Genomic DNA, 13,924 nt, shown 5'->3' with positions numbered 1-13,924 from the left:
GAATTTCATCGCGTATCGACGCTGCAATACCCTCCTGTAGTGAACTCCTGTAGGTCGCGTGGGCCTGTGCGAGAGCTGCACTTATCGTCGACTTGAGGACTGAGTCCGCCGGCTCCGGAGGATAGATATGTCGGCCCGTATCCGCCGAGTTGCTGGCAGTTGTGGTTCCCATGCCGGATGCTACTGCCGGTGGTTGAGTACCCGGTTGCAGAGCCTCTTGCTCCAATCCAGCAAGTGCCTCAGCCGATGGAAACTGTACTTCCGGGAACCCACGAAAGTTCATCGGAGTCCTCGCCATACCTCCCACTAGATGCGGCAGGTTCCCCGGTGCTCCATCTGTTTCGCGACCCTCCGACATTACTATTTCCCTATTAATCTACTGCTATATAAGAAAACGATACCTATCAAAATAAACTACTATAATAAATAAATAAACACCAAAAATAAACAAAATAAATAACTCAAACAACAACAAATTTTTCCTTTTATAACATTAACGAACGGAAGGGAGAGAAAAACTTCACACTACGACCTAACCAACGCTTTACTACGCACAATTCAAACAATGGACAAACACTTAAGCACTAATCAGATGCTCTATCCATCACTCTCGTGATGGATGGCATCCAAGGAGCGCTACCTGAGATCTATTTTGATTCCGTCTCGCTTTTGAGCACGTTTGATGTCCGCTGTGTGGCAGGTGCGGCGCAGAATCGATCCTGTATCGACCTGGGTCACCTGTCGCCTATGCTGATACTAGAGCATCAGGCCAGCGCACATCCAAGCGTCACTCAAAATGAGACAGAACAAATAGTAGACATAAACAACGAAGAGAAACTACAGAGAAACTAAGAGACAACAATGCTAACCTAATATCACAATTTATCACAGTCTTTGTTTGTTGCTGCCACCAGGCTACGATGACGCTTTGCAAACTCTCTGCTTCATTGTAAGAGTGACACAAGCACATCAACAAAATGAACAAACACTGCAACAAAAAAAAAATGACATTAAGACTTGGATCCTGTCACCGAATGAAATCCTGCTCAGAGCTGCGCAATTATGGGTGACTACATCGTACCACATAAGACATCAGATGAACACAATTTCACTCAACAAAAGGACATACACTACATCGATGGAACTATCTTTTTTATTTATTTTTTCGAATTCAAATTTCAAAAATTCAAATTGGGCGCCATATTGTTACGGACTGGTTGTCTTCCCTGGGGCCGTGCCGGCTGGCTCATCGGTACTCAGGTGGAGTCCCATCCCTGGCCCGCAGTCCGCACAATCGATAACTTCACCGATATTAACAGCTGTTTTTTTTTCAACAGAAAAACACATCACTAACAAAACAAAACAGCTGCCGCGCAATTGGAAAATTGCGCAAAAACAAAAGGAAATTCAAAACAAACTATTGACGACGATAAGTACAAAGAAAAACAATAATAAACAACTCACTGATCCATCTTGTGTTTGAATAGGGCCTCAACTGGACCCCGGCGTACCCTCCCTGCCTGAGATGGCCACATCGGCGCCATCTCCCTTTCGTTGGCCACCACCTCAGTGGCTACTCCTCATCCGGCGTAGTGCTGTGGAATCCCCCCCTTCCATGCTGAGAAACTTACACAACCATGTTCATCGTAAGTACTATATTATAATTCATGAATTTTTCTTAATAACTAACATTTACTTTATTTATTTTTATTTACAGATATTCCACTTTCATTCTCGCTACGCGGAACAGGATTCGAAACAGAAGCAATCAACAAAACAAAGAGGAACAAAAAAGAAATAACAACGGAGTAGGAACGATTTATATGTGGTATGTAAGATCAAGAAAAAATATGTGCATTTATGTTTAAATATGTACGCATATTTGGGTGTATGTATGTATATAAATGCATTTATGTTTGATTCGCTTAAACATCTACCTTAACCTGCCTAAGAGCTCTTAAGGTTTGGTGAAGGGGCGATAGGGGATACTTTAATGCATATAATACTGTGGGCAAAAAGTAGTAAGACTTTGTTCATAATTTTAAAATTCTTTATTTATTCGGCCAAATCTATTTCGTCCCCCTCAAATTAATCCCCCCCGGCCACAATACACTTTCGCAAACGTTTTTTCCAATCCTCGAAATAGTTTTTAAAGTAGATTTCCGGAACAGCCTTCAATGCGCGTAGTTATTCTCGTTTAATGTCTTCAATTGACTCAAAACGATTTCCCCGGAGCGATCGTTTGAGTTTTCTGAACAGCCAGAAGTCACACGGAGCTAAATCAGGCGAATACGGTGGTTGTGGAACGATATTGGTTGAATTTTGGCAAAAAACTCACTAAGAATCAATGCAGTATGCGACAATGCATTATCGTGCAGCAGAAACCAACAGTTATTGATCCATAATTTTGGTCTTTTTAGACGAATTGCCTCACGCAAACGACGCATAACGTTCAAATAATAGTCCTTATTAACAGTTTGGCCGGATGGAAGGAAATCATAGTGCGCAACACCACGAAAATCGAAAAAAACTGTCATCATGACCTTGATTTTTGAACGACTTTGACGAGCTCATTCTTGACCCTCCTTGAAGTCTTTGTACCACTTATAAACCTTTTTTTGTGACATGGTAGAATCACCGAAGGCCTTTTGCAACATTTTGAAACATTTCGGCACCCGAAATTTGATTCCGCACACAAAATTTAATGGAACTTCTTTATTGAAAAATTTCACTCATTGTAAAATCGCCGAATGCACTTTTTGTACTTCAGAAAAACAGGCATATATTAAACACTAATGATTATTTTGATATGATATTTGGCATAGAAGTTACTGACAGTCTTGCCAACCTAGAAACAAAATATTTCGACGAATGGACTTCCGCACGAAATATAAATTAAAAAGTCTTACTACTTTTTGCCCACAGTAGTACGTGTATATCTTTATAAATGTGCATACATCTATTCCTCCGCAGATGCGAATGTTGATCTGAATGATTTTTTTTGTCTGTTACCTACTCTGTCGTTTTACAGCAAAACATTGATCTACTTTAATTTAAATTTTTATTTAATTGACTTTGGAATTTTAATTTACTTCACAACATTTATAATTCGCTGATCAACAAAAGGTCGGCGGAAAATAAAATATATATCGAGGACTCGAAACCAAAGAATTAATTGCTGTTTATGTTTACGCAACGTGACGACAGTTGCAAATGTTTGGACGTAGCGCACTGGCGGTCGGAAACAGGGCGGGCTTGGGACGGACTCACCAGTCGATTTCCTCCTCCTGCCTCAGCGTTGGCGGCGTTGTCTCGCCCACTATCCCACGTCGTGGATGCTTCTCCGCGCTTGTCCAGCGGTGATGCTCTGGTTGTAGCTGTCGTTGTCGTTGTTGTTGTTGTTGCCGTTGCGTGTTGCAGTTGATATTGCTGCTGTTATTGTTGTTGTTGTTGCTCTGGTTGTTGCTGCCGTTGCTTTGGATGTAGCTGCCGTCGCTCTCTGCTGGGGTTGACGTTGTTGTTGTTGCCGTCGCCGCTGTTAAAACCTCATGCTTGGCAATCTTCTTGCTTGCAACGTTATTGTTGTGATTCTTTGCCGTTGCTGCAGTTGCTTGTTGCCGTGGCTTATTGTTGTTGCAGTTGATGTTGTTGTTGTTGCTTTTTCAACTCATAAGCACACAACTTCCTCTACTGGCGCCAGCTCTTTCCACCAAAAACTTTCCTCTCTCTTTTTTATATATTTTTCTTCTACAGGTGGACCGTCTCCAACCTTCATCAAAAATCAAATCCCGAACAACCGTTTTTCTATTTCTTTCATGGACCGACTCCAACCTCGATCAAGAATCAACCTCGTGATACAACTCCGACGAGAAAAAAAAAGGCAAGATCGTTCAGCACGATCTTCCGGCCGACCGTCTCCAACCTCGATCCAAAATCAACTCCTCGAGCCAGAAAAATCCACCTTCTAACCTCTCATGAAAAAAAAGTTGACCGTCCTTTTTCAACTCCTATTTAACAGGAGGAGCAATTTTCAAATTTCCCTCCCCTGGAGTTGCCATTTCATCTCTCCGATACATCGCCTCGCGATATATCGATAACCCCCCCCCAACATTGCTGGCACAAACGATATCCCAAAACGTAACAACTTACTAATAGCCTCTTTCCACCGCACGGTTTTCTTTGGTTTTTTCACGTTCAGGCCGAATGTTAAGTTCGCCCCATGTAAAAACCCATAAGAAAAAAACGTCGGTTTTTCTACGTTCGCGAGCTACGTAGAAATAGCGAACGCACTTTTTGGGTAATTATCGATATTTTGATCGATATGACAACGAAAAAGAGCTCACCACTAAGAAAACAGCTGACATTAAAGTGCGCCAAGGTATGAAAATAGAAAAATTAAAATTTTATTTTGCTTTTTAAAGCAAATTTTGTATATTTTAGATGAGCCAAAAAACTCGAAAGCCGTCAATATCGTGGAGTGGCATCCACGAGGCTATGTTGTTCGAGTTATGGGAGGATATATGTAGTGCCTTTTTTGGCCAATCCACAAAGGCTCCACAAGGGTGCCAAACTCCTCCCTATTAATTCGAAAATTATCTTCAAAAAATGATTCGTTGTTTCCAGGCACATCGCGCTCCCAAAACACCCATGCTGTTGCTAAAAGTAAATGTATTTATGTAAATATTACATTGCTGCCAGCAAATCTACTTATGTACATAGCCCCAAACTGATGGCGATTTCTTTACTATTGGCAATGGCCTATACTCTATACTCCGCTAATTTTCCCTCCACTTCGTCAAAATCCTCATAAAAATCCTGCAATTAAATAAAATTTTCCATTTTAAAATGCGCGTGCTGTTTTTTGAATTGTTCGCCAACTCGTGTTTACATTTGAACAGCTGACATTTCAGAGCGGCCATATTGAGAATTTTACCGTTGCCCATATTTCTCGGTTCGTGCAGATGGAAACCCCGAAACGGGACTTTAAAAAACGTAGAAAAACTGAGTGAGGTGGAAAGAGGCTATAAGTAATGCGTGACTCAGGGAATTCATAATATATAAGTATATATACATTTTATTTATTATTCATCAAATGCCTCTACTTCTTTCCGTTTTATATCATAATCAGCAACACACTCTTCAACGATCATATTTATATACAAAACGGCCAAATTGATCGTCTTGCCGATTTTCTTTAAACATTTTCTTATGTCTCTATATATTTCCTTAAATTGTTTTTGATTTTGGTGTTTTTATAATTGCAAAGCCATTTGAAATAATTTTAAGGTACCAAAATTGGAAAGTAGAATAACCAACTGATTTCCTTCAATATAGCATTTTTTCGTTAAATCTACCAAAATATTAGACAAAATATGGCCATCTTTTTAGAATTATTTAAAAATTCGATTTACATTTTTTATTCCCGTTCTTGCTTACTAACAGAAGTAATAACTATTTGCGTCTTGACTTTTGATGGTTTGAAATGTTATTATACTAAAATATTAAAATTAAATCGTATCAAATTTTGTAATTATTTTAATCGTGTGTTTACAGTCTGCGTAGCTGTTTTGGTCAGAGAGACCACACTAAGAAATTTACAGCTTGATGAAATGTGAAAAAACTGAGTTGCTGTGGAAACGGGGCATAGTTCACTTTTCTCGATTTATCGAATATTATATTATTCTGTAACGAAGGTGGCAACGCTAGCAAGCAAGCAGACATTTTTAAAATAAATGAACAGCTGCGGGATTGTCTTCTTTTTTTAAATTTAAATACATTTTTGTAGAAATAATTATTTTTGTGTGTCAATAACAAATGTCTACTGATAGTGAAGACTATACCACAGAAGATGAAGGAAACGCAGTTGCCAAGGCAAGAGGTGAGCAAGCAACAGCATTAACTTTAACAACAACAGCGACTACAATGGTTTTTTATCGTGGGTATTGAAAAGGCCGCTTTGACAGTGAAGAAGAGGATGAACTTGATAAAAGTGGACTCTCTCCACGTACACGGCTGAGTATAACGGGAGTGCGACCTCAGGACATGGGCGACGATTCCAGTGAAATTGAATACAGTGACAGCGATGAATCCCAAAGCGAAGCCGGCGAAGCTGCCTTGGAGCGTTATCGGTTGGCCACCGATGATGGAGCTGGCTTGCCGCGTTACACGACACAATTTGCGAGTAGCATCGAGGAGTCTCTGCACTCGACATTGTACCTAGACGAGCAGCTGCCCAGATCGCCACGAAATGACTCATCGGGCAGTGATGTGCTCATATTAAGCAACAAAGAAGAGAAACCAATTGAAATATCCAGCGGTACCGACAACGATGAGAGTTACCTCGTGGCTTCTCCTCGTGGTTCCAAAACGCGCGACAATCCACCACGCAACAACTTACGAGCTCCACAAATTAAATTTACCAAACTAGTGCAGCCGACCATTAAAGCTGCCATGCAGAAGGCGCCATCCAACAATGTACACGTAACTCCAGAATTCTATGAGAAGGAATCTCGGAAGCTGGTTGAGCTGCGCTCTCAGTTAAACGAGGCTCACAAGTTGTATGATCAGGTATCCCACAAGCTACCCGATAAGGGAATTCAGATTAGAAATCGCATTGAAGGATTGAACCGTGACATTGCCATCAAATCGCAGTATGTTAAGGAATTAAATGTCAAAAAGGTGCCGCAAGTAAAAATAAGTCCAGCACCCAAGAGATCTCCGGAGGATACACCAGATTGGAATCAGCTGTCGGATGGAGTTAATCGTATCCAGCCTGTGCACACGGGCAGCCAGGGATTGGCCACCTTTAATGCGCAGAAGGCACTTACGCTTGATTCGCTCAAGGTAATCTGTAGTTAATTACAGTTTCCACTATGTTTTTTTATATATGATGAGTTTCTTTAGAACGGATATCTGAAACGCTGGTCAATTGATAGCGCCTGGGCACGCGTTACTGTGCGGGCGTTGTTCTGACCAAGCGATGATTAGAGATCGCACAATCGATACACTGAAAGAGTAGTGTATGATTTTTGCAATGTTAATTAGACTAGGCTAATGTTGTTTTGTTTTGCAGCAACTTCATGGATCCTTAAAGGATTGTCCTCGCGAGAATGTGTTGGCCGATGACCCGCCTGGCCTGAAGGTGAAGCTAATGAATCATCAGAAACACGCACTCGCCTGGATGTCTTGGCGTGAACAACAACGTCCACGAGGCGGCATTCTAGCCGATGATATGGGTCTTGGCAAAACATTGACTATGATATCCCTTGTGATCGCATGCAAGACTCGTTGTAGCGGCGCTAAAGCTGGTGTCAGCAGCGATGAAGATGATGACATGGATGTAGGTCGGAAAAACAAGGGCAGCTCGAAATCAAAGAGCCGCAAGGAAAGTAGGTATCCAAAAGAAATATTCTTGGCTCTTTTATAATTTATTACTTCTTAGGGACAGATCATCCTGGCGGCACACTGGTCGTTTGCCCGGCCAGTCTATTGCGTCAGTGGGAAGGTGAGGTTGGCTCCAAAATGTCAAGTCCGCGGCTAAATGTATACGTTCATCATGGTATTAATCGTGAGTCGAGTGCCAAACAATTGGCTACCTACGACATGGTCGTTACCACCTACAATCTTGTAGCCAGAGATGACAAGGATAAGGGCGCACTCTTCGCTGTTAAGTGGCGACGCATTATACTGGATGAGGCGCATGTCGTGCGCAATTATAAGGCGCAATCTTCGCTTGCAGTCAGTGCATTGCGAGCCAAGTTTCGTTGGGCGCTAACTGGTACTCCCATCCAAAATAAAGGGCTTGATGTTTATGCGCTTTTAAAGTTTCTGCGCTGTTCGCCATTCAATGATCTTGCGACTTGGAAGACATGGATCGAGAGCAAGAACAGCGGTGGTGAGGAACGATTGAATCTGCTAATGAAATCATTGATGCTGCGTCGCACCAAGGCTCAACTACAATTGGATGGCAAATTGAATAATTTGCCAAAAAAGGAGGTTCGATTGATTGAGATGAGTCTGGATACCGATGAAATGAATGTCTATCAAAGAGTTATGACATATTCGCGGTCCTTGTTTGCACAGTTTCTTTTTCAGCGTGCTGAGAAGGATTCCGATGCGAACTTTATTGCAGATTCACGCAAGCCGACATATAAACAGATTAAGGATCCGAATGGTGCTTATTACAAGATGCATGAGAAATTTGCTAACATGGCTGGGCAGAGTAAAGAAGTCAAATCCCATGAGATATTAGTTCTTCTGTTGCGCCTCCGGCAAATTTGTTGTCATCCTGGACTGATAGATTCTGTAATTTTATTGCTCCATTTTTTATATTCATATTTTATTTAATTTGTCGCTTTTTATTACAGATGCTTGAGGATGGCACAGATTACGGAAGCAGCGATGGCTTTGCTTTCGCAGAAATAGATCTATTGGCCCAGCTCAATAAGTTAAGCATCAACGGTAATTCAGGACGAGGTGGGGCTGAGGCCCGAATTGCAAAAGCTTCCCAAAATGTATTGAAGCGCAGTAATCCAGTTTTTAACTTGAAACGGCCGTCTTCGAAAATGCTTAAGGTTATGGAAATACTAAAGAAGTCGGTGCTGAAGTCAAAGGATAAGGCTATCGTTGTCTCCCAATGGACATCCGTTCTCGATATCATGAGGGATATATTGCAAAAGGAGAAGATAATCACGTTGTCACTGAACGGTTCTATTCCAGTCAAGGATCGTCAGAATATAGTTGACGAATTCAACGATCGACGCAGTTCCAAGCAGATTTTATTGTTGTCCCTCACTGCTGGCGGTGTGGGACTCAATTTAATTGGTGCCAATCACTTAATACTATTAGATCTGCATTGGAACCCCCAGCTCGAGGCTCAGGCCCAGGATCGTATTTATCGAGTTGGACAGCAAAAGGATGTGATTATATATAAGATTGTGTGTGTAGATACTGTTGAGCAGCGTATAAAGGCTTTGCAGGATCGCAAATTGGAACTAGCCGATAACGTGTTAACGGGCAAGGTTAGCTCCAAACTTACCATAGATGATTTGAAAGGACTGTTTGGCTTATAGACCCCTTTATTACTCAGTAGCTCATTGTTTGTATTTTATAATTTTAGGTTTTGAATTTGCACTGTTTTTGCACAACTAACATGTAATTTCGAATCTCATTCCGTTTTAATTTAAAGAAATTTTATTGTTATTGTTAGTTAATAAATTAAATATTTCTCGTGTATGTGAGTTTAATACTTTATTTTATAGTTAATCGTTTTTATTGCAATGAAAACCTTCTGGAATTATATGGTGATAATATATTTAGGAATATTCCTTATACAAATAAAAAGTATATTTCGAAAGAAATTTAAATAAAGGGACTTTAAACGATACAGTATTTAGGGTTGTTTGCTTATGAACTCGTTCAGTTTGGCTTCGCTATCTTTCAAGAATTTTGTTTTAAAATTCTTTATGTTCTTTTCTATGTTATTTTTGACGACGGTTCCAAATATTTTAAGAAATTGATCCACCTACAAGTAAATGTATGTAGCTGTGTTAACCGAATCATAGCATAAGGGCACTTACAGTCATATCTTTCTCCGGGCAGCTCAATTTTACAAACTCGCATTGTGGCGCATGCTTCAGATGCTCCTTCCAAGGATCGTCGTCGGACTCCCAGCCGTCAAGTGTTTTGCCGCATACAAAACATGTGGCTGTGTCGTTCTCCCGTTTCGTGCCTGTCCAGTAGAATCCCGCCTCAGCCATCTACACACAATAGTCATATTGTCATAACATTGAAATTACATTCAGATTTTACTTGCCTTGGCAATGCTGCATGTTGAGTTTGATGGAAAAGGCCAGTCCTTAAAACTGTCGACGCGACTTTTCTCCAATAGGTTAAGTTTGCTAAATGCATCAAGCCTTGGATCGTGCGTTGAAGTTGTATGCATTGTGCAATCCGATTTTATTAACGAAATTTACAAAATATATTCTACTCAACAAATACGGCGCTTACTTAAGTGAAGCGCGTCGATTTCGTTATTACAAAATGCCATACCTAAGTATCGAGCGTCGATTTTGCCTGGAGGTGGAAGTATATATATCGATGACAGCATCGATATATCGATATTTTAAAATTTTATATAAAAAAATGTATTTGTTTTATTGAAACTTAATGCGTTTAAAATATTATTTCTTAAAAATAAGATTTTTTAAATATCGAGTTAATGTGAATATAACAAAAAAAACCATGTTAATAACATTTGAGCATTTATCAATACATATTGCAGGTTGAGCGACTCAAGTGTTGCAAACATTACTGTAATTGGATTGGTACTTGAGTTTTATAAATATCGATAGCTTAAAATTTTTAATAATTTTAACGTTAAATTTTGAAATATTTTATTGTTATCGGAAAATGTAACAAATAGTACAGTTGGTTTTTAAAAAAATCTAGTAGTAATATTTATAATTATCATTTATCGTCAGATTCCATGGATGCAAAGATTTAAAAAATTGGCGCACTTTTTTATTCATATTTGCAACATTTCAGTAACAATAATTGATATTAATAATAAAAAAAAATATTTAAATTGCCACTCGCAAGTAACTTGACAACTTAGCGCAACTTGTTAACTTTGACCAATCTCGCTGCACCAAACTCCAAACATTGAGTAAGCGCATTATTAAATGTAGTTTATTAAAAAAATATATTTACATTTTTTGGACTACCATTACTTAATAAACCCTTGAAAGTATTCTTTATACAAGTACAGTTTGCATTTTACACACCGGTGATTACCTTTAACTCGAAGACAATAAACTTATTTCCAAAAAAGGAAAAAACTCCCTTATGGGTTACATTCTCATTTTTGTGTTGGTCCACGCTTGTCTGTCTGATTTCAATTTCATTGGATTTCAACGATAATCGTTCAATTTATGGTATTTTTTACAACACAAGTCATTTAATCTTTTATGGGTTTGATTTGGATGAAATGTACGTGAAAGCAAGTAAATTGGATTTTGTTTTTACTTGTCAGCAAATTCGATCGGTCCGGTATTTATTCTCTTCTGTTTTTTAATTACGTGGATAACTAATTCAAAACCAACTTGTGTGGGCAATGTTAATGAACCTGTTTTGTTGTTGTCGTACCCCGAACATCAGACGACGGAGCACGCAAATCCGCAATGGACAATTGAAAACGTCTAGACCAGGGAGTAGGTATAGGTCTTGGGAGAGGAAGTGGAAGTATGCAGAGTTTACAACAATCCTTTTGTGCTTGAACTCTGCATGTCAGCTGTATCAATATTGTTACAGTTCATTTTGTTTGCCCCCTGCAAATAAAGCATTTTATACAGTTTCCAAAGCAGCAGCGGCGATAAAGTATTTCATCCGGGCTGTTTGTCCTTTAAGAGCACCTTCCTTCTCGCCGTATATGCATTGGCGTATTTGTGGCTTATTTGCCCATTCAATTGACATTGACTAAACAGTTGAACAGCCTTTGGAGCTACCTTCAATTATTACTTCCCAGTTTCAATCTGATGGACACTTTAAAATTCTACGAAATTTACAGCATCATGGGAGACTTTACAAGAATTTCTGGAGGCAGGCTTTTAATTATCAAATTTAATCTAAAATTTTAAAAAAATTGGCAATTAACATTTTCCAATTTTTAAGTTGAAAATAAGGTGTTAATTCCCTAAACACACACCCATCTTTTTTATATTAATACATATAAAATGTATGAATTTTTGAAAATTAGGTATAAATATTTTATTTTACAATTTTGTATAAAATAAATTACAAAATAACTTATATTTTCGATTTTAATTTTCAATTTTCAAGCAATAAAAGACACTTTAATTAAAACAACAAACAAAACTATTATGTATTTATTGAATTTGTTAAGCATACATTTAACGAATTTGATAACTTTCAGATCTCAACAAGCAATCGTGGTTAATTTATCTTTATACTAGTCCTTACGCTATTTTAACCAATAATTCTTGAGATTTTATCGTTCACATGACTTTTTTGATAGGATAGGCCAGTAATTGGAATGAGCTTCCTTTTTGAGTAAAGAGAGGGCAAAGTTCAAGTCCGACAAATGCGAAGGAAATTTGTACGCGTGAAGCCGTGAGAAAGTTGTTTCTGCTCCGGACGCAGTCATAAATAAATAAAAATATACTTATATATGTGCATATATATATATGTATGTGTGTGTGAGTTTGCCTGTGTGTGGCACACAATTTGGCGCTTTTTTTCACTTTCATAAAAGTTTGAAATGAATTACTTAAGTCGACGGTTGGTTCTTCGCTGTGGTTTCCTTTCTTCGCTTGAAATTTGCTCCGTAGGTTATTCTAATACATTTGCGAAAATTGTAAAGAGTATTTTATTATTATACTTGCTTAACTTATTAGACATAATGATTTGATGTAGAGCATTTCTCTAATATAATTAATATTTAGCTGTTAAAAGTACTTAGATATAGGGTAAAATAAGATGCGGTACTCATTTTCTGCAATATTTTTTTTATTGTAGTTGTTAGCCAGCCAAACTTGGCAAGATTTACGTTTGCAATTTGGAGTGGAAAACTGAGAAAAGGCCGAAACGGGGCAAAGCCGGAGCACATCAAGTGCAACACGTTGTGCGTTAACTGAAAACTTAAAATAACAACGAAAATGGGAACAAGACCGAGAACGACAACGAACCTAGACCAAAACTGAAAATGTGAACAATGAGTTATGCTAGCAATTGTCAAGCCATTAATTTATGAAACTAATGCGGGCCTCACGAAACAAGTTAAATGAGAATAACGTCCGGACTAAAATAATTAAATATGTATAAACTTTATACCATAAAGTTTTCCACATATGTATGTATTTGCACTTGATTATGTAAACTGAAAAAAGACCAATTTCTAAAATCAAGAACATTCGTCTTACAATTTGTGCTCTTAATATAAAACCACTTTAAAAACAAATTTTGAAAACTAAGAACATTAATCTGAATAATTCCAAATTTTCAAAAAGTTTTTATCTACGTTTGAGTATTTTCGCTTATAGCTCAGTTAGTTCTTCATTGAAGACTAAGACTACTTATTTCGTAAGTAGAATGAATAATATCCATCTAAATGCGCCAATGAAATATTTAAAAAATGGTAAAATAAAAAAAATTAAAAAGGCAATAAAATATAATGTAACATCCTTTTTATCTTAAAATAAGATTTTTTATAAGATATTTTCTCTTAGTTATAAAAAATTGGGTCTTCCATTAAATTTTCTTGAAATCAAGTTATGTTTTCTAATATTAAGATTTGCATGTTCTTGACACACTTTTCAGACCAAAATCTTGATTTTATAACTTTTTTTTAGAATGTACTGTTGGATTTAATATTTTAGGTTGTTCTCCTAGTTCATGTTCATAGTCTGCTTCATAAGGTCTTCATGGTCTTAATGTCTTTTGATTTAAAATTCAGTGAATATAAAAGACAATAAAGAAAAACTTAAAATCTGAACCATATTTGAGCATCTTTAGTTAATTTAAAGTATTATTTAATTTAGTTTTTGAGTGAAATGAAATAAGAGATATATTTTTGATTTTTAAATAAATATGCATATGTAACCATTTGTTTGCTTTTCATCTGTTTATGTTTTGTGTCAACTTTGCGTTTGCAAAAAGTTGGCTAAGAGCCCTGTGCATTGCCAACCAACTGTAACTAATTGGAATATTTTTGCCTTGACATGCAGCTAGAATACGATATAGCCATATAACGATATGTATGTCACTTGCATTGCTCCGCACCCCTTTTCTCCCCATCGCCCCATCGTTTCAGCAGTTGTTTCGTAGGCTGCAATATTTAACTAGATGCAAACATAATTATCTCCATAATGTATAAATATTAAAGTGTTAGCATACATTTGCCACTCCC

General features: G+C 37.9%; 2 protein-coding genes across 2 annotated transcripts; one reads left to right on the top strand and one right to left on the bottom strand.

Moving 5' to 3' along the window:
- Positions 1–5,681: 5,681 nt before the first annotated feature.
- Positions 5,682–9,252, top strand: LOC132785416 (transcription termination factor 2-like). Its single transcript, XM_060791510.1, has 5 exons — positions 5,682–5,878; positions 5,951–6,843; positions 7,073–7,388; positions 7,442–8,304; positions 8,367–9,252. Exons 1-5 carry the CDS (start codon positions 5,815–5,817, stop codon positions 9,069–9,071), a joined length of 2,841 nt encoding a protein of 946 aa, XP_060647493.1. The 5' UTR covers positions 5,682–5,814; the 3' UTR covers positions 9,072–9,252.
- Positions 9,253–9,295: 43 nt separating this feature from the next.
- On the bottom strand, positions 9,296–10,051 carry LOC132785417 (baculoviral IAP repeat-containing protein 5). Its single transcript, XM_060791511.1, has 3 exons — positions 9,815–10,051; positions 9,579–9,758; positions 9,296–9,523 (listed from the first exon to the last, which is right to left on the bottom strand). The coding sequence occupies exons 1-3, from the start codon at positions 9,941–9,943 to the stop codon at positions 9,392–9,394; spliced, it is 441 nt and encodes a 146-aa protein (XP_060647494.1). The 5' UTR covers positions 9,944–10,051; the 3' UTR covers positions 9,296–9,391.
- Between the last annotated feature and the right edge of the window lie 3,873 nt (positions 10,052–13,924).

The sequence above is a fragment of the Drosophila nasuta genome, chromosome 2R, assembly GCF_023558535.2.
Source record: "Drosophila nasuta strain 15112-1781.00 chromosome 2R, ASM2355853v1, whole genome shotgun sequence".
Lineage (NCBI taxonomy): Eukaryota > Metazoa > Arthropoda > Insecta > Diptera > Drosophilidae > Drosophila > Drosophila nasuta.
The sequence above is the reverse complement of the archived record's forward strand: the minus strand, read 5'-3'. Positions and strand labels throughout refer to the sequence as shown.